The sequence below is a fragment of the Neovison vison genome, chromosome 10, assembly GCF_020171115.1.
Source record: "Neovison vison isolate M4711 chromosome 10, ASM_NN_V1, whole genome shotgun sequence".
Taxonomy (NCBI): Eukaryota; Metazoa; Chordata; class Mammalia; order Carnivora; family Mustelidae; genus Neogale; species Neogale vison.
This window is the reverse complement of record NC_058100.1, coordinates 2,868,519-2,888,573: the sequence shown is the minus strand read 5'-3', so window position 1 is coordinate 2,888,573 and position 20,055 is coordinate 2,868,519. Positions and strand designations below refer to the sequence as shown.

The following is a 20,055-nucleotide window of genomic DNA, read 5'->3' as shown; positions in this document are numbered from 1 at the left end:
GGTGTTGCCTGATGATCCCTGCGGGTTGGCCTCATCCGTAATGGCTACATTGCATATTGTTGTAATGATGTATGAGAATATTTGCAAACAGTCCGGCATTCATGATCTCTCCCGTGTTTGCAGTGCTTGGGCAATTCTGGATGGCACTTCCATAAACATTCTCTTTGACAATGCACGTATACTTTCCTCAAGGTGATTTCTCAGTGTTAGAAATGCAGGGACAAGGGTATGTGCTTTTTAAAAACCCTAGCATTATTTCCTCACTTTGATCACAGGGCAGGAAAATTTGATTAGTAGTTAAAATGGGTACTTCCACTTCCTTTTTTCTAATTCACTAAGGCATCTTGCTCTCTGAAAAAGAAACTTTTCAGATGTGCTCCTTGGGGCTGCTGGGGTGTAGTACTCCCAGATCAAAACCAACCCTGTTACTCCTGAGAAAACCGCTCTTTCGGTCTCAGCCCTGGGCAGGCCAGGTCTTCATGCTGCTGTGGGTGTCAGTGCTGGTCCTGGGTGAGTAGAACTTCTCAATGGGGTCCCCAGGTAGGGCAGGGATAGCCTCTCTCTCCCCCTGGGCCTAGTCCTTCTTACAGCTCAGACATTCTTTCCTGTGTGTGGAGATGATATTCTCGGGATTCACCATCCAATTCAGCGGTTTCTCCCTCAAGGCTGAAGGAGTGGTGGGAGCAGGAATAAACCTTCAGTCCTACAGAGGAGGAAGCCTAGTGACCCCAACAGTTAAGGTCCTAGTCATTGTTTTTCTACAATAAATATTGCTTCAGGAAGTCCAGAAAACGTATGATGTTTGCTTGTTCCTATTGCCTATTTACAGAAGACCTTCCTTTTCTCTCTGCAAAGGACATATACTTACTGCTTGTATGACAAGCCCAGGTCCTGGTCCTGGGCAGGGGAAGGCACTGTCTCTAACACAAAAGATGTCTCCTTCCCCGTACTCAAATGCAAACCACAGCAGTGATAAAGAACACAGGGGAAGGGAGGGACCCAGAAGGGAGGTAGGTAAGGCACGAGGAAAACCTACGGCATGCGACATTCTTTTTCCAGGCTTACTGAAGTGTAATCAACAAATAAAAATTGTACACACTTAAGATGTAAAAGGTGACATTTTGATATAATATATTATTAAAATAAGTACCATGATTGAGCTAATTAACATTTCCATCTTTTCACTTCACCTTTTGCGAGTGTTTGGTAAGATCTCTCAGAATCTACTCTCCCTGCAAATTCCAAGTATACATTACTATTAACTATAGTCATCGCTGTGCATTAGATCTCCAGAACTTATTTATCTTGTCAACGAAAGTTTGTTTCTTTTGACCAACATCTCCCCGTTCCCCTACCACCTGGAAAACACCAGTTTATTCTTTGCTTCTGGTTCAACTTTAGCTTCCACATGAAGTGGGGTCATGCAGTATTCACCTGGCTAATTTCACTGACCTGAGTGTCCTCTGCGTCCATCCACATTGTCACAACAGCAGGATTTCCTTTTCTGAGGCTGAATAATACTTCATGGCGTATCTGTGCCATGTTGTCCTTATCTACTCATCGGAGGATAGATATTTAAAATGTTTCCATATACTGGCTATTGTAGAGAACGGGGCAGTGAGCACAGGAGTGCAGGTGTCTCTGGGAGATACTTGTATCATTTCCTTTGGATGCGTATCCAGAAGTGGGATTGCTCGGTCATATGGTAGTTTTATTTTTAAACGTTTGAAGAACCTTCATGCTGTTTTTGCACAATAGCTACTCCAAGTACATTCCCACCAACAGCACACAAGACTTCTTTTCTCCGCTTCCTAGACAATGCTTGTTATCTTCTGTCTTTGTGATAATAATCAATCTGACAGGCGTGAAGTGATGTCTCATTGTGGCTTTCGATGTGCATTTCCCTGATGATGAGTGATGTGGAGCATCTTTTCATATACTTCTTGGCCATTTGTATATCTTCTGTTGAGAATATCAGTTCAGGTCCTTACCTGTTTTGTTTTGGGTTGTTGGTTTTTTTGTGTGGTTTTTTTTTTTTAAGAATTTATTTATTTATGTATTTATTTATTTGACAGAGAGAGATCACAAGTAGGCAGAGAGGCAAGCAGGAGGGGGCGGGAAGCAGGCTTCCCGCTGAGCAGAGAGCCCGATGCGGGGCCTCATCTCAGGGCCCTGAGACCATGACCTGAGCCGAAGGCAGAGGTTTCAACCTACTGAGCCACCCAGGCGCCCTCCTTACCTGTTTCTTAATGAGTCTGTTTTCTTGCTGATTTGTTAGAATTCCTTATACACGCTAGATATTAAGGCCCCTTATCAGATAAATGGCTTAAAAATATTTTCTCCCATTCTGCTAGTTACCTCTTCATGCTGTTGACTATTTTCTTTGCTGTGCATAAGCTTTTTATTTGGATGAATCCCATTTGTCTATTTTTCTTTTGTTCCCTGTGCTTTTGGGGTCATACCCAAAAAATCACATCTAAGACCAATGCCAAGAAGCTTTCTACCTATGTTTTCTTCTGGCAATTTTATAGTTTTGGGCCTTGTATGTGAGTCATTAATATATTCAAGTTTCTTTTTGTACATGGTGAGATATAAGGGCCCAATTTTTTTCTTCATGTGAATATTCAGTTGGACCAGCTCATTATACAAAAGACTATGCTTTCCCCACTGTGTGTTCGAAGCACTCTTGAAGACCAGTCGACTGTAAATGTGTGGATTTATTTCTGGGTCCTTGATTCTGTTTCATTGCTCTCTATGTCTACTTTCATGGCCGTTTTGGGTTACTACGGTTTTGTAATACAGTTTGAGGTTGAGAAGTACGATGTCTCCAGTTTGGTTTTCATTCAGTATTGCCTTGAATCTTACAGTCTTCTGCAGCTCCATATAAATTTGGGGATTCTTTTTTCGAGTTCTGTGAAGAAGGGCCATTGGAATTTTGATAGGGATTACACTGAATCTGTAGATTGCTTTGTGTAATATGAACATTTCAACGTATTAGTCGTTCCAAGCCATAAACCCCGGATGTCTTTATATTTATTTGTGTTTTCTCTAATTTCTTTCATTGTTTTGTAGTTTTCAGTATAGAAATTGTTCACCTCCTTGGTTAAATTTATTCCTAAATATTTTATTCTTGTTGATGTTATTGTAAGTAGGATTGTTTCCCTGTTTGCTTTTTCAAATAGTTTTTTGCTCGTGTATGGAAATGTAACTCATTTTTGTGCATTGACTGTGTGTCCTTCAGCTGTACTGAATGTGTTTTTTAGTTCCAACAGTTTTTTGGCAGAACCTTTAGGGTTTTCTATATGTAGGATAATACCATCTGCGAACAGACCACTTTACTTCTTCCTTTCTGATTTGGATGTCTTTTAGTTCTTTTTCTTGTCTGATTGCTCTGGCTAGGACTTCCAGCACTATACTGAATAGAAGAAGCGAGAGAAAGCATTCTTGCCCTGTTCCTGATCTGAAAGGAAAAGCTTTAGCTTGTCACCATTGACTATGATGTGAGTTGTGGATTTGTCATATAAGGAGATAATTTCCTTCTAGACATAATTTGTTGAGTTTCTTTTTTTATCATGAAAGTAGGTTGAATTTTGTGAAATGTTTTTATGTATCTATTGAGATAATTGTTAGATTTTTACCCTTCCTTCTGCTAATTTAGCATATCCATTTATTGCCTTGCACAAGTTGGATCAACCCTGGGTAAATTCCACATGACCCTTTCATTACACTGTTGAACTCAGTTGCCTAACATTTCATTTTAGGATTTTTTTAGATCTTAAAATTTTTTAGATGCTTATCAGAGACATTGGCCTGCAATTTTGTTTTCTCGTAGTGTGCTTGTTTGGCTGATCTCAGGCAGTCTGCTTAGAAGTGTTCTTTCCTCTTCGGTCCTTTGGAAGAGTTTGAGAGGGTTGGAGTTAAATTTTTAAATGTTTGGTAGAATTCGCCAATGAAGTCATCTGATTCTGGACTGTTGTTTTTGTTGTTGCTGTTGTGGTGGTTGTTTTAAGATTTATTTATTTGAGGGAGAGAGAATGTGAGTCAGGGGAGAGGCAGAGGGAAGGGAGAGAATCTCAAGCAGACTCCCCATTGAGGGCAGAGCCTGGCACGGGCTTGATCTCAAGACCCTGAGACCATGACCTGAGCAGAAATCAAGAGTCAGATGCTTAACCCACGGTGCCACCCAGGCACCCCTTTGTTGTGTGTGGTGTTGACTAACGGTTAAATCTCCTTACTTGTTATCAGTCTGCTCAGATTTTCTATTTCTCCATGATCCAATCTTAGTATGTTGTATAGTTCTAGAAATTTATTGATTTCTTCTAAGCTTTCCAATTTGTTGGTGTATACTGCTCATAGTAGTCTGTTTATATTTCTGTGGTATTGGTGACGCCTCCGCTTTCATTTCTGATTTTATGGGAGTCTTCTCTCTTTTTTTCTTGGTCTATCTTAAGATTTGTCAATGTATCTTTTTAAAAAAAAAATAGCTCTAGTTTTGTTCTTTTCTATTTTTTTTTAAATTTTCTATTTGATTTATTTCTGCCCTAATTTTCATTATTTCCTTTCTTCTGCCAACGTTGGGCTTCCTGAGCTGTAAAGTTGGGTTTTTACTTGGGAGCTTTATCTTTTTCTTAAAGTAGGCATTAATCACTATTAACTTTTCTCCTCGAATCTCTTTGCTGTAGTCTGTAAGTCTTAAGATGTGGTGTTTCCATTTTTGTTTCGCTCAAGATATTTTCTGATTTCCCTTTCAGTTTCTTCCTTGACCCAAGGAGTGCTCAGGAGTATGTTGCTTCGCTTCCATTATTACCAGTTTCACCCATTCGTGATTTCTAATTTCACACCATTATGGTCAGAAAACACAATCTTCTTATGGTTGAGACTTATTTTGTGACCTAATATATAGTCTATGCTGGAGAATGTTTCGTGTTCACTTGAGAAGAATGTGTGTTCTGGTGCTGTCGGATACAATGTTCTATATATGTCCATTAGTTTTACATATTAGATACCTACACCCTTTGGTCTAGAGTGTTGTACAAGCCTGCCATTTCCTTTATTGATTTTCTGTCGGAATAATGTATCCACTGCTGAAAGTGGGTTATTCAAGTCCCCTACTATTATTGTATTGTTACCTATTTCTTATTTCAGTTCTGTTATTTGTTTTATATATTTAGGTGCTTTCATAAAGGGTGCACATATATTGTATATCCTCTTGATGAATTACCCACCTTATCATTGCATAGTAACTTTGTTTCTTGTTACAATTTTTGAATTAAAATTTATTTTGTCTGGTAGAAGTAGAGTCATTCTTGCTGTCTTTTTGTTACCATACCCCTGGAATATATTTTCCATCCTTTTACTTTGCGCCTATGTGTACCCTTAAATCTAAAATGAAACTCTTGCAGGCGGCATATAGTTGTATTGTGTTTATTCATTCAGCGGACCTGTGTTTTTTATTTGAAAATTTAATCTTTTTAAATTAAAAGTATTTATTTATAGGTAAGGACTATGATTGTCATTTTTTCATTGTTTTCTGGCTATTTTGCAGTTCCTTTTTTTTTTCTTTCTTCCTCTCCTATTGTCTTCCTTTGTGATTTGATGATTTTTTTTTGTAGTGGCGTACTTTGATTACTCTCTTTTTATCTGTTGTGTATCTATTATAGTGTTTTTTCTTTGTGATTACCATGAGGCTGGTAGAAAGCCATTATCAATGAGATTAGTATCCTTAGTATCCCTGTAGAAGAGCCCAGAGGGAAGTCTCTCGCCCTTCTTCCCTGTTACAAGAGAAGATGGCCATCTATGACGAAGTGTGCCCTCCCCAGAAAGGAATCTGCTGATGCACTGATATGGGACTTTCCAGCCTCCAGAAGGGAAGGATATGAATCTGCTGATGCCAGAAAGGAATCTGCTGATGCATTGATATGGGACTTTCCAGCCTCCAGTGAGAAATAAATTTCTGTTGTTCATAGCCACTCGCTATGGTATTTTTATCATAGCAGACTGAATGGACTAAGATACTGTAGTTAGAGTATTCTGAATTTGACAATGTATTTACCTTCACCAGGGAGTTTTATACTTCTGTGTGTTTTTATGTCCCTAATTAGTGTCCTTTCTTTAGTGTTCTTGAAGAACTCCTTTTTGCTTTTCTTGTAAGGTGGGTCTAGTGATGGTTAATTCCCCAGCTTTTGTTTGTCTTGGAAAGTCTTTATCTCTTCTTCATTTTTGAAGGACAGGTTTGTTAGGCATAGTATTTTGATCGATAGTTTGTTTTTCTTTCAAAGTTTTGAATATATCAGCCAACTCTTCCCTGGCCTACAATATTGCTAAAGAAATCCACGATAAATCTTATGGGGGTTTCTTTGTATGAAATTCCATAATGAGTCATTTTTCTCAATACCCATTTGTCTTCCCAGATTCAGGAAGTTATCTGTCATTATTTCTTTAAATAATCTTTCTGCCTTTGTTGTCTGCTCCTTCTGGGACTTCAATAATATGTATATAGATTCACTTTTTGTTATTCCATAAGTCACTTGAGCATTTTTTCACTTTCACTTTCTTTTCTTTAGGTTCTTCTAACCAGATAACTTCAAATGCCCTGTCTTTAAGTTTGCTTATTCTTTCTCCTGAATGATCAGTTATGCTATTGAAAGTCTCTATTGAGTTTTTCAGTTTGGTTATTTTATTCTTTAGTGCCAAGATTTCTGCTTGAGTCTTTTTGTTTTCTATTTCTTTGTTAAACTTCAGGTTTTGTTTATGTATTACTTCCCTGATTTCATTTCATTGTGTCCACTTATAGCTCACTGAGCTTAAGACTATTATTTTTAATTCTTTGTTAAGCAGTTCATGGATCTCCTTTTCTCTAGGGTCAGTTGCTCGAGTTTCATTAATTTCCATTGATGTTGTCATATTTGCCTGACCCTTCATTATCTGTGTAACTTTGCACTGGCGTCTGTTTATTTAGAAGAACAGATAACTTTTCAGTATGGTTTTGGCAGGTAAATATCATCTGTTGCTTCCCTGGACTTATGGGACTGCCTCCAGGATCATGGTTGAATAGGGCTAGAGCTGGGTCTCATGGCCATTTCTGGGCTTGCAGTTGGGCCCACAGTTGTCAAACCTCTTACCAGGGGAATGAATGGGTGTGATTTCTGCTGGGTTCCTGAGTATTCTCCCAGTGGGTTCTTAGCTGGGTGATCAAGACTACCTCTAGACTGCAGTAAAGTGGGACTGGAGCCAGGTCACAGGGCTGCCTCAGCAATAACAGTCAAGTGTGAGATCAGTGGGCCTGCTACTGGGGCCTGGATGAAGATGGTTCCTCTTGGGTCCCTTAGCAAGAGGATCTAGAGGCAAGACCATGGACAAACTGGACTGGAGTTGAGTCCACGGAAAGATGAAGTAGCTCTAGGTATGCAGGTGGGTTCATAGTCAGTGAGTCTTCACCCAGGGCATGTGCCTGCCTTCTCAAAGTGATCCTCCTTGGTCTCGGGCTCCAGTGGGATTTTGCAATTTCCTATCTAGCTCTTAAAGCCCCTCACTTTTTTCTGTGGATGGCTCCAAAATAAGCTTGTCTGTGGGAGACACAGACTATAGACCTCCTATTCCATCATCTTGCTCCTGCATTTCTGGTACTTGACATTCTAATTGCACCTGTGGGTGTGGTTCAGTTTCTATCAATTCACACATATAAATGGGTTTGTTTTTACCAAAGTTGAAATTATTAGAATAAAATATATTTATTCATATATTTTTAAAAATTTTAATAACATTTAATTATAGCACTGCACTAGGTGCTGAGAATGATGAGAAAGCATGGGAAGTAGCATTTCTGTGCTTAGAAAGCTTATGATATAAAAGGCCCTCCAGCCAGTCCAGTGTACAAGAAACATCCACCTAATAAGATCCCAGTTAAATGATTGTCCAAATTTACCAGTGATGGTGCAAACAAATAATAAACTATATGCCAAGTAGCTGGTAATAACTTCATGAGACAGAGGGAGCATAGGAGCTGGAGGGGGCAGGGATGGAGCAGGACACAACATAAGAAAAAAGACCGCATGGAAGCTGCATGAAACACTCCAGAAATAGGAAGCACATCCCAGTGTAGTACCAACACAAAAAGACAGGATCTTCCAGAAGCACATGCTTTGGGACAAAATAAGATGTGTTCAAACAAGAGGTTCAAAACTTCATTCTGCTACTTACTAGGTGCTTAGACCAGTTTATGGCCTATAAATGGGGATAATCATAGAACTTACTTGATAAGGATATTGACAAGATTTCATGAAATAATATATGTGGAAGTCTACCACATAGGAAACACTCAGAAAAGTTTTAGCTACATTTAAAACAACACAAATTCCATGGTGGCCAAGATATTTGGGTAATGAAAAATAATCCATTGTTCTCTATAAAAACACTTAGGTTTGGATTACTTCTCCATCACCCTCATATGGAGAGGGATAATATCTCTCTTGACTACTGACGGATTTCCTTTGCCCTATCCAGTCCCTGGCATATAGTTGACATTTCAAAAATTTGTGTTGAGTAAACCAAATCTGTCCCTCACCTGAAATGTCTAAGCGATTTATAAACTTGCCAATTTTTCCTCATCTGTCTTTCTATTACCCATTTCTCAAGACTTAATCCTCCTATCTCTATTTACTGACCCAGTTAATTAATTTTTACTCAATAAATAAATATTCTATAAATATTTATGGAATATCTCTTATATGCCAGGCACGGTTATAGGTTGGTGGGGGGCATGTGATGAATATAAAAAGTTCCTGCTCTCACAGAACTTCTTTTCCAGAGAAGGGAAAGTAAAGTAAACAAAAGAAAAAATTTTGGATAAACACTCTGAAGAAAATTAAACGTTATTATCTCTTCTCCTGCCTTCTAATCAGTCTCTCTGCTTCACATCTGCTCTCACTGACGTCTACCCACTGTCACAATGTTCCATCTAAGTTTCAAATTCTAACCTTGTAACACTCTACTTGAAGACTTTCCATGCCTTTTGGTTATAATAATAAAACTTCATCTTTCATAATAAAGCCCTAGCTACTTCCCCCATGACATGAGCCATGCATACCTCTCTCACCTGATTCCCCCTCAATCCCTATCTTCCAAAACTCCACCTTAACCCCTGAACACCAGTGCTATTTCTTCACTTCTGTGCCCTTTCTGCCTCTATTACTCTCTCCATCACCTCTTGCCATGCACTGACATCTTTGCCTGGCTGAATCCTATGTGTTTATTCATTTTTCTCAAGCATCTCAGTGTCAGGTACCTGTCGTAGCCCGCCCGCCCCATCACACACTCACACATACCCCACACAATGGCAGGGATTGTCCTTCGGCCCAGAAGCTGCTCTGTGTGTACTTCTATTGTACTTACATTCTATATTATAATTATGTAATTTTGCTTCATGTTTCTGCTTCCACCTTCTGTCAACTGCTGACCAGAAGGCACCATTTTTTGCTCATCTTAGAAGTCTAAACACAATAACTAGTAGAGAGACATTTGACAAATGTCTATTAATTTTTTTAAAAAATGAATTTCTAATGAAGGAAATAATAAATGGATAGGAAAAAGAAACTGGGATTACTTTTGAAAATTTTTGGTCTGTGTTCATCTCTGGCTTTTTTTTTTTTTCAGCTCCTATCAGTGGACAATTTGGTGAGTTCTCCTTTCTTTTGCTCTTCAGTGTCCCTGGATAAGAGTGTCTCCCTAATAAAGATGAGACATTTACTTGCTGAGGCCAGAAGGGATGTGAAAGTTTTCTGTGGTCTATTGGCATCATCCATGGGTTGGGATAGCCCCGTGGCTACCCCTCTGACTCTCCCTGGAAGAAATGACAAACGCACGAGCAGCTCCTGGCCTTTGGTAGGCCCTGCACTTACCCCTATTGCCAATGGAACCCACTTCACCAGGCAGGACATTTTCAACTCCATGGTAAGCATGCAGGACTTGGGGTTTCTCCAATCAGCAAACTAGAAAATCTTATCTGATAACATCACACTGTGAAGATACCAGCGTGAATATTACATTCTCTATAGTTTTAGAAGTAAAATCCTCCAGGAAATGTGTGGAGAACAGAAGAACACCCAAAAATCGGGTCCTTAAAGGAAGAAATGCAAAAAAGAAGAGATCAGGGGAGAAGAAATAATATCGGTATCACCCATTTTCTTAGTTCTGACTTTCGTTGTCTTGGGTCAGAGAGTGGCCCAGAAATAGCAAGGAAGACCTACATCCTCTCTTGTCCAAAATCAGCTGACTTGGGGTTTCATCCTTGTCTGGACCACCTCTGGATTCCAGTGAATGACTTGTCCGTGCCTTGCTCTCACACAATTAGCTATGGTGAGAGTTTCTGGGCATCTGAATCATCATCTATCAAATGAAGATGTTAAAAAAAGTTAATCTCCCAAGCTTTACTCAGGGTTAAATCTTCAGAAAATATGATTGATCCTTTTAGGAAAGTACAAACCTGTGATTTACCCAATTCCTTGGGAGGCTCCTTGGGAGGAGCATGATGAAGTCATGGGGCAGGGGTGGCTTTCTCTAGGATCCACACCAGACTAACTAGCCATTTCTCCCACTGGCATTTGTCAGTAAATCCTGCTGGTGTTGCCTTCTTGAAATAATTTTGCTCATTGTCATCCCTGAGCAACCATTCTCCCCTGGGGGCTCCAGTGGACAAATGGCCTTGAGCAATCACTGACCTTCCCAGATGGCTTCCTTGGGTATTCTCCAAATCCTGGTCTTTGGGTCTGTACCACAAAGATGAATGCACTGGGGAACCACAGGGATCTCTATCTCAGACTCTGTCTCTTCTTTCCTCAGCAGCTGTATCCAAACCCGTGATTTCTCTCCAACCTCCATGGACTGTCCTCTTCCAAGGACAGGCGGTGACTCTGACTTGCCACGTAGCAGAGGACAAAAAATGGTACCGGTGGTACCTTGGGACAAAAATACTACGTGAAATCCCATCAAACACCCTCCAGGTCCAGGATTCTGGAGAGTACAAATGCGAGATACAGGGCTTGCCCCAAAGTGATGGTGTGAGCTTGACTTTTTCACCAGGTGAGAAAAAAGTGAAAGAAATAAAAACTTTGGGAAGCATATAGTTATGCAGAACCAAAATCTATACAGATAGGACCCAGGTAAAAAGAGAATTTTTTAAAATTTTTATTTTAATTCAATGTAGTTAGCTTATGTAATATTATTGACTTCAGGGGTAGATTTTCGTGACTCGCCAGCTGCATGTAACACGCAGTGCTCACGACATCAAGTGTCCTCCTCAATGCCCATCCCCCGGGTACTCCTTCCCTCCAGCGACCCTCCGTTTGTTCCTAAACTTCAGCATCACTTATGGTTCGCCTCCCTCTCTACTTTCATCTTATTTTATTTTTTCTTCCCTTCCCCTACGTTCATCTGTTCTGTTCCTTAATTTCCACATATGCATTTGTCTTTCTCTGACTGACTTATTTCATTTAGCATGATAGCCTCTAGTTCCATCCACATCATTGCAAATGGCAAGATTTCATTCTTTTTGATGGCTGAGTAATATTCCATTCCAATACCACATCTTCGTTATCCATTCATCTGTCGATGGACATCTGGGCTCTTTTTATGTTTTAGCTACTGTGGACTTTGCAGCTATAAACTTTGGGGTGTGTGTGACTTAGGTAAAAGGAAATTTGAGAAAAAATTTATTTGAATAGTTTCTGAATCTATGTGTAATTTTAAGCTTATAAGATTTACTTGGAAGGGCGCCTGGGTGGCCCAGTTGGCTAAGCATCTGCCTTCAGCTCAGGTCATGACTCCAGGGTCCTGAGGTCGAGTCCTGCATTGGGCTCCTTGCTCAGGGGGGAGTCTGCTTCTCCCTCTCCTTCTGCAGCTCCCCTACTCATGCTCTCTCTCTCTCTCTCTCTCTTTCTCTCTCTCAGATAAACAAAATCTTTTTTTAAAAAAGATTTACTTGGAATAATAGGCAGCATAAGAATTTTTCAGATAGATAGACAGGCAGACAGATGGAGGTACAGCTGACCCATGAACAACATGGGTGTGACTTGCACAGATCCACTTACCTGCAGGTTTTGGGGGGGGGTGTTTTGTTTTGTTTTGTTATAGGACAGAGCTATAAATGTATTTCCTCTTCCTTATGATTTTCTTAGTTAACATTTCCCTCTAGTTTCATTATAAGAATATAGTCTGTAATACAGAGAACATACAAAATACATGTCCGTTGACCATTCACGTTGTCACTAAGGTTTCTGGCACAGGTGGCTATGAGTAGTTGGGTTCGGAGGAGTCAAAAGTTAGACTCTGATTTTCCACTGCGTGGAGGATCCGTGCCCACCCCCACATTGTGCAAGGGTCAACTGTATATAGAAAGCAAGGGACAAGGAAGAAACATCTCTCTTTTTTTCCTGTGCCCTAAGGCCACCTGTCTGGAATTTGAAGCAGTTATAATGCTGTTTCTTTTGCAAACAAGGAAGCAGTGTGGTAGTAACAAGGAGCAAATTTGATGCTTGTCCTCTTTGAAGTGACAATTCCCCTCCTCGGAATTGACCTACTGAAATCATAGATATGCACCCCCCCAAACGGAAGGAACTCAAATGGTAAAGAAAGGAAACTCCCTACGTAAATTACATCATGTCACAGTGAGGGAAAACTTGAAGGCCATTAGAGGTCAGGTTCGGTAAAGAGATTGACGGCAAAGTGTTCACAGCACAGTGAGTGAAAGACCAAGTTAGGAAATACACACACTGTTCCGATGTCCTGAAGCGAGCACAGCACACACAGGCTCTCCCGAACTTGCACGCGGAGAAGAGCACCAGACAAGTGCACGCCTGAGAGGAGATTGTTACTTCCGTTTCTGCTTTCCCAGTTTACTTGGGCGTATGTGCTCATTTTAAATCAGGACGAAAGGAATTATAATTATTGTATGCTTTCTTTTCCCCCATCCCCTATCCTATAAAACCTCTTTGGAATAATAACGACAGGAAGGGAGAATCCGTGGACGGCCCCCAACGGCCATCCTTGTGTCTCTTGCAGCTGAGCTGATCCTGCAGGCTCCCCCGTCCGTGTTTGAAGGTGACTCTCTGACTCTGATGTGCCGAGAAAAGCCAGGTTTATCCCTGAAGACCAGGGCCCTGTACAAGAATGACAAGAAGCTGATAGACCTTGGTAAAAAATCCAGCTTCCACATCAACCACGCAGGTCTGAAGGATAGTGGAGAATATCGCTGTATTGGATCTGGGACCCACTGTTGCGCTTCTTCTTCAGACGCAGTCAGAATCCAAGTCCAAGGTGAAGCCTTCGTCATTTGTGAGGAGGGCTCCTGGGAAGGAAGGTCCCTGAGGTGGTCGAGGAGGAGAAGGGGGAGCTGGGGCATCACCAAAGCTCAGGGCTCGTTCCCGCAAGCACCAGAGAGAGTGCAAGCGTGCTTTGCGCTGAAGAGCACGGGGGTCGTGTCGCCCCCTCTTTGCTCCCCCTGCTCTCGGCGGCCGCACACAAGCTGTGCGTCTCTCCAGAGCGGCTCCAGGCCTCACTGCTCTGGGGCCTGTTGTGATTCTTCTCTCCAGAGCTGTTTCCACGACCCATACTGAGGGCCAACCCCTCCTCACCCAATCCGGGGGAACCAGTGATCCTGACCTGTGAGACCCAGCTCGCCGCTCAGAAGTCAGATGTCCGACTCTGGTTCCAGTTCTTCAGAGATGACTGGCACTTGGGGTCAGGCTGGACGGGCTCTCTGAGAACCATCGTGGGGAAGGAAGACCCATCGCATTACTGGTGTGAGGCAAAGGCAGTGTCTTCCAGGGTCCTCAAAAGCAGCCAGAAAGTCCAGCTGCCCGTGCGGAGTAAGTGTGGGCAGGTGCTGAGACTTGCTGGGAGGAGCCCGGCAGAGCCTCCCATCAGCCCTCGGTCCCCCTCTCGGTCCATCTACAAAAGCCCCACCACTCCCGGCTTCAGTCCTCTTCCTGCCACCCCCCCCACCTCTCCCCTTACCCGCCTCCTGCTCCTCCCCAAGTCGCCTGCTCGCGTCTGCCCAGCCGCCTGAGCGAAGCACCCCAGGCTGTTTGGCTTGCACGCAGAACCGCACTCGCTCAGAGTTCTGGGGGCTACGCGTCCAAGATCAAGGCACCAGCAGACTGGTGTCTGAAGACAGGTTGTCCCGTCGTTGGCCACCATCCCCCAGTTTCCCGTTCCGCGTCTCCTCCTGCTCTCTGAGGATTCCAGCCTTATCTGATCAGGGCCCCACGTTATAGCCTCCTTTAGCCTTGATGATCCCCTCAAAGATCCCATCTCCAAATAAGCCACACGGGGGGTTAGGGCTTCAACATACGCATTTCTAGGGAACAGAGTTCTGCTGATAACACATCCCGATGTCTCCACCGGCTCTCGGATGCCTGAACACATGCCTGTCTTCTGTGGGCCTCGTGCCCTGTGCACCCCAGGAACCACCGCCCTCAGTGTGTCTGCACCATCTCCACCCATCTCTCCCCCCCTCTTTTCCTCTCTTTCCCTCTCTCTCCCTCCCCTTTTCTCTCCTGTCCCCCAGGGATATGGAGGTGTCTCCTTCCCAGGCATCAGTTAATTGTTGACAATAACCAATAGGTGCCCCTGGTGGGATCCAGAGGTGGGTGGGGGCATCATGCTTACGCCAAAGATGTGGCCAGGGGTGTGGAGGACAGCAGACCAATCTCTCCTTCACCAGGGCACTCAAGGCTGTTCGGTCAGTCGTGGCCGTGAGAGGTCATAGCTTCTACAGGGGCGTCCCTGCCCGCAGGGCCAACTCCGGCGCACTCTCAAGAAGACACGGGATTCAGCACTAGGACCAGGGCTCAGGAGACAGATCAAGGTCCTGGCGGGCTCTGGAAACAGCTGGCAGAGTGGCTGCAGACGGGCCTGTGAGCTTCTACCTAACTCTGTCCTCTCATCTGGAAACAGAGGGAGTCAGGCTGGGTGCCGGGAGAACAGAGCAACAGAGGACAGGGTCTGGGAGTGTGTGTGTGACTCTGGAAGAAAGAAGGGTGAAGGGTGGATCCTTGAGTCCAGCCCCAATGAGCGGAGAAGTGGAAAACAGGGACAGAGAGGAAGACCCCTTGACTTGGGCAGGGGAGGGGTCCAGGGTCACTGGCGGGAGGAAGGAACTGGTAAGGGCCTGGAAGAAACTTCTTCCCCAAGACCATCGTTTACACTGGAAGATGGGACCGAGGTCACGCAACAGGGGGGTCCGTGGGGAGCAGGGGCCGCAGGTGACGGGAAGAGGAAAAGCCAGCACGGACCGACCCGAGACGGACCCGCACAGGAGCACCTGCTGACTGACGTTTCTCTCCTCAGTCCCCGTGTCTCCTCCTCGCCTCACCCTCAGCCCTCCCGGCACCCAGGCTGTCGAAGGAGACCGGCTGACGCTTTCCTGTGAAGCCCAGACAGGCTCTTACCCGATCGAGTACCAGTTTCTTCATGAAGAAGTGGTTCTCAGGAAGACGAAGGTCACTTTTAGGGAAACGGCGACCTTCCAACTCTATCTGAAGGCAGAGTACTCCGGGACCTACTTCTGCACCGCAGACAACGGCCTGGGTATCCGGCGCAGCCAGCCGGTGTCCCTCTCTGTCACCGGTAAGGCCTGGATGGTCAGTCCCCAGCCCGGTCAGAAGCATGTCCCCACCTTCCAGGGCCTCTGCCTCTTCCTCCGCTTCCCGATGTCCTGGCTCTGGGGTCGGCTGCCCCCTCTTTGCGCATCCCGCTGGTGCAGGGTAGCGACCTCCTTTCCGCCCAGACGCTTGAGGAGCCAGAAGTTTTCCTCTTTCTCACCACTTGTCCGGTGACTCTCCCGCTGCCCGGTGTCCTCAGAAACTACAAAATCAGTCCCCAAGGGCTCACAGGTGTTTCTTGTCCGCCTAACATCACATATTGATCACAAAGACACAGGCCGGCAGCAGGACGCGAGGTTCCCCACAGACGCCCCTCCTGCTCAGGCATGTGAGGACTGGCAGGGTGTGCGGCCCGATGGGCTCCAGCGGTCAGGCGGGAGGCCACGCAGGGGCCCGGGGAGCAGAGGTGGCTCAGCCTGCCCACCGGCGTCAGGCCCCGAGGCCACAAAAGCGGGTGTCCACGTTACGGAGCCAAAGTGGATTCCGTGGAGCCTTGAGCGTTGTGCTGTCGGTGGAGAACAGAGTCCAGGCGCAGTGCTGGGGAGCGGGGACTGGAGGGGGCGGGCCCGGACCAGTGCGGAGCCCAGTCCTGGCTCAGGACCAGAGCAGACTCCCTTTCCTCGTCTGTAGAAAAAGCAGAGCCAGGCCGGAGACAAGCCTGAACCCAGCCCCTCCCGCAGCGGATGCGCAAAGCTTTAGGAGGAAATAGTCCCGGGGGTTCTGTGGGAGCCTCGGAGGAAAGACCGGGGAGACATGGCCTGACGTCTGCACAGCCGAGGGCATGGCCAGTGGCATCTCTGGGGCGGAAGGCTCTGCGTGACGGCGCCTCTGCTCGCCTACGGCAGGAGGGCCCTGGGGCCGGATTGCGCTCCACCTACGGACGCCTCAGGCCAGCCTGTGTGGCCTGGGCCACAGTTCTGGGGTCACGCAGAAGGTGTGGACCGCAATAGGGCAAGATCAGTCCAAGGGCTATGAGTACCTGGGCTGTAGGTGCGCAGAAGGCACCCCAATCTCTCCTGTGCCCTGAGAGGATTCTGGGGGAGTCTGCGCACGAGTTGACGGCTGGATAGTGGGTCATGGGAAGTGGGGAAGGAGAGCAAGAGGCTGTGGCCCAGGCAGGGGCAGTTGCTGAAGGCCGCGGGAAGGAAGGGAGTGGTCCAGGGCCAGGACCTGGGGACGCTAGAGCTTCATCCTGAAGGGAGTTCTGGGGTCTGCGCACAGTTTCGCACTGGGAGGGTCAGTGCAAGGACACTATAGGTGAGCATGGATGGCAGAAAAGACTGCCTGGGGAGCAGCCAGGAGCATAGCAGAGGCCCCAGATGAGAGGCCAGTCCGGACCCCAGGCCAGCCCCGTGGAGGGGGAAAGCCTGAGGACCATGGCTGGCAGAGAAGGTGCCGTGTCCGCGTGTCCCACGGAAGCCAAGGGAAGAGACAGCTCGAGCAGAAGACAGGGGCCAGTTCAGCCAAAGCCGAGCTGAGAGCTGGTGAGAGCTGAGTCACTTCCCCTGAGTCCAGCCACAAAGCCCCGAATGCAGAAGCGGAACGCAAACGAGAGCGGAGTACTGAGCACGCGGCCTGCCTCACCACCTACAGCGACAGGCCTCGGCTTCCTCTTCTGTGCCACAGGGTCCATAAGCGAGCCTGCCCCACAGGACTCTTCGGCAACTCGGTAAAGGTTCGCGTGCCTCTGTTTGCGATCACCTAAGACCAACGCACACACACCGGGCACGCGCAAGGAAGCCCTTTAGTACCGTTATCATCACCAACACAGAAAACCCGCTTGATAGATTGGTGGGGATAAAAAGCAGGTGTCAATGCACACAGAAAAAGAAGTGAGAGGAAGAGAAGTGGAGACAGGACGTGTAGCCCCTTCCTTCAGAGATCCGTCCTCACAGGGGGAAAGGCGTCGGCGGGAAGAGCGAACACGGACCTGGTAGTGCTTGTGGACTCTCCCGCGTGCAGGGGATGAAACACATCTAAATGGAACTTGGAAGAAGCCGGTACAGCGAGAGCATCTGCATCTGGGACAGACAGAGGCAGCTGGGCTCTGTGGTGGGGGTGGAGGGATGGGGGAGGAGGACCCTCCTTGGGCAGGGGAGAGGCAAGTCTACCAGGGTCACAGGTAAGGGTGGGGCCTGGCAGCAGCAAAATAAGAAACTTCTTCCCCAAGGGCATCGTGTACACTGGAAAATGGGACTGAGGTCACCTAACAAGGGGGGTGGTTGTGGAGAAGGGGCTGTGGGTGACGGGAAAGGGAAAGGCCAGCGTGGAGGGCAGGGCTGAGACTGGCCCGTGACGGACCCGCACAGGAGCACCTGCTGACTGACGTTTCTCTCCTCAGTCCCCGTGTCTCGTCCTGTCCTCACCCTCAGCCCTCCCGGACCCCGAGCTGTTGAGGGAGACCGGCTGATGCTTTCCTGTCAAGCCCGGAGAGGTTCGCCCCGCATCCTGTACCAGTTTTATCGCGGAGACGTGCCCCTGGGGAGCAGCTCGGCACCCTCTGCTGGCGGGGCCTCCTTCACTGTTACTCTGAGTGCAGAGTACTCCGGGACCTACTTCTGCACGGCGGACAATGGCTTTGGCCCCCAGCGCAGTGACCCCGAGAGCCTGTCTGTCACAGGTAAGCCCTGGATGCCTACTGGTCACTCATCTTCTACTCTTGTGTCCCCATTTTACAGAAGAGGAAACTGAGGCCCCATGCGGTAAGTGACGAGACAGCTGGCACACCAGGGACTCTGTTCTCGTTTGCATTCTCCTGCACCTGCACTGAGCACTTTGTGGCTGAAGTCAGGGGAGGTGACTCGGGTCTCACCTCTCACACTGCCCCTTCCGAAGTCTGCATGCACCTTCCAGTCCCTGCCCCCCCCACCCCCACCACCCACCTGGTGGCCCTGGCAGCTCCCTTTCTATAGAACCAGCTGCCTGGGCCTCAGCCCTCAGCCAGCCCTGGCTCAGCCAGAACCCCGGTAGCTCCACGTACTCCCCAGCTTTTGCCAGATGAATGCGTTCCCTCAAATTATTTTCTCCTGCCCTGTAGGTTCAGTCCCCAAGACCATTTTTCTTAACTCAATGCACAGAAGCATCTCCTGCTGTCCCCACTAACACATGCGCTCACGAAGCCACAAGCACAGTCAGGGGGACAGGTCGCAGGCGAGCCCTCAGCTTCTCCAGAGTTCCCAAGAGGTTCAGGAGCTCACAGCAGGGTGGACGAGGGAAGGGGGTAGGGCTTTCTGGAGTTTCCGTGATGCTTTGTCCTAACCCTTTAAAATAAGTTTCATTTTACTGGATTACATCTTTAAAGTTTGTGTTGAAGTATGACACACATTCAGAAAAGTATACAAATCAGGGGTGTACGGTTCATGGTGACTCATGTAGCCACCAAAACGGTGTCATGTTCAGAGTGAAGTCGCTTCCGTTTACACTGGGATCTTTGCTCACGAGAGAGTGAGAGTCTGGTCGTCCACTGGTGTGTCGGCTCTTCCGAGAGGCTGACTATGACCGAGAGACCTTGAGTGGCTCCTTCCCCCTCAGAAGGAAACAGAGACGGGGCGTCCCCAGAGGGGGAAGACTTGTTGTCTGGACACCCAGGGAGTGAGTAAAACAAGAAAGACAACACGTACAGACCCACGGAAGAGATGAGAGATGTCTCAGAATAGGGCTTACTTCTCAAAAGCAGGTTATGTTAACACGCGACAGGCTAGAAGCTCCCGTCACGGGACTCACTGGCCACCACCTGTTCTCCTCGTGTCCCTGTCCATCATCCCTGTCGCTCCTGGGCATCCCCCACTCCATCCCCTCTCTCGCATGACTTCTCCTGACTCACAGCTTCTGCAGCACCCAGCATCGACGGATCAGCTTCTGGGTGGGACCCCTCGCTCTGGATTCCACTCTCTGCCTGGGCTGCCAATGTTGGGTGGCTCATTGCCGAAACAGTGAGTGGCTCTGGCTGGTCTAACCACCCACCAAGGCCATGGCCAGGGTACTGCCCACCATTGGCCTCACAAAGTACGGAGATGACATGACACATAAGGAAGTCTGTTTCAGAAAATGCTTGTTTTAGGGAACTAGAGGCAGAGCACAGATTCTGAGGTTTCCTAGAAAGAGCCAGGGTGCCTGAAAAACATTTGGGTCATCAGATCTAAGTATGAGTCAGAAACCTGAATGCGAGCTCTGGCTATGAACATCATTGGTTCGTAATTTGGGCGAAACATTTAACTTTCTTCGTCCTACTGTTTTCACCTTATATTGGTAGTTAGATGAGACAATAATTAGTGTCCGTGGCAGCCCCAGAGTTCTGTGATTTGAGTTGGAACAGGAACCCAAGGGCCAGGAATTCATGATGCTCTGGAAGAAAGGAAGTGAGGGAGAGTATGAGAGGCACCAGTCAAAGACCCAGAGA

At 46.5% G+C, this 20,055-nt stretch overlaps 1 protein-coding gene across 4 annotated transcripts in view; it reads left to right on the top strand.

Moving 5' to 3' along the window:
* The first annotated feature begins 359 nt into the window (after window positions 1–359).
* FCRL5 (Fc receptor like 5) overlaps window positions 360–20,055 on the top strand; it is a 33,067-nt gene continuing 13,371 nt past the window's right edge. For 2 of the 4 annotated variants that reach the window (XM_044266639.1, XM_044266637.1), the window contains exons 1-6: window positions 360–510; window positions 9,652–9,672; window positions 10,837–11,076; window positions 13,054–13,308; window positions 13,584–13,859; window positions 17,998–18,276. In XM_044266639.1, coding sequence (XP_044122574.1) covers window positions 372–510; window positions 9,652–9,672; window positions 10,837–11,076; window positions 13,054–13,308; window positions 13,584–13,859; window positions 17,998–18,276 — 1,210 coding nt within the window. In that variant the 5' untranslated portion in view covers window positions 360–371. Of the gene's footprint in view, window positions 511–9,651; window positions 9,673–10,836; window positions 11,077–13,053; window positions 13,309–13,583; window positions 13,860–15,342; window positions 15,622–17,997; window positions 18,277–20,055 lie in introns of all 4 variants that reach the window. The other 2 variants (XM_044266640.1, XM_044266638.1) reach the window with 2 other exon arrangements.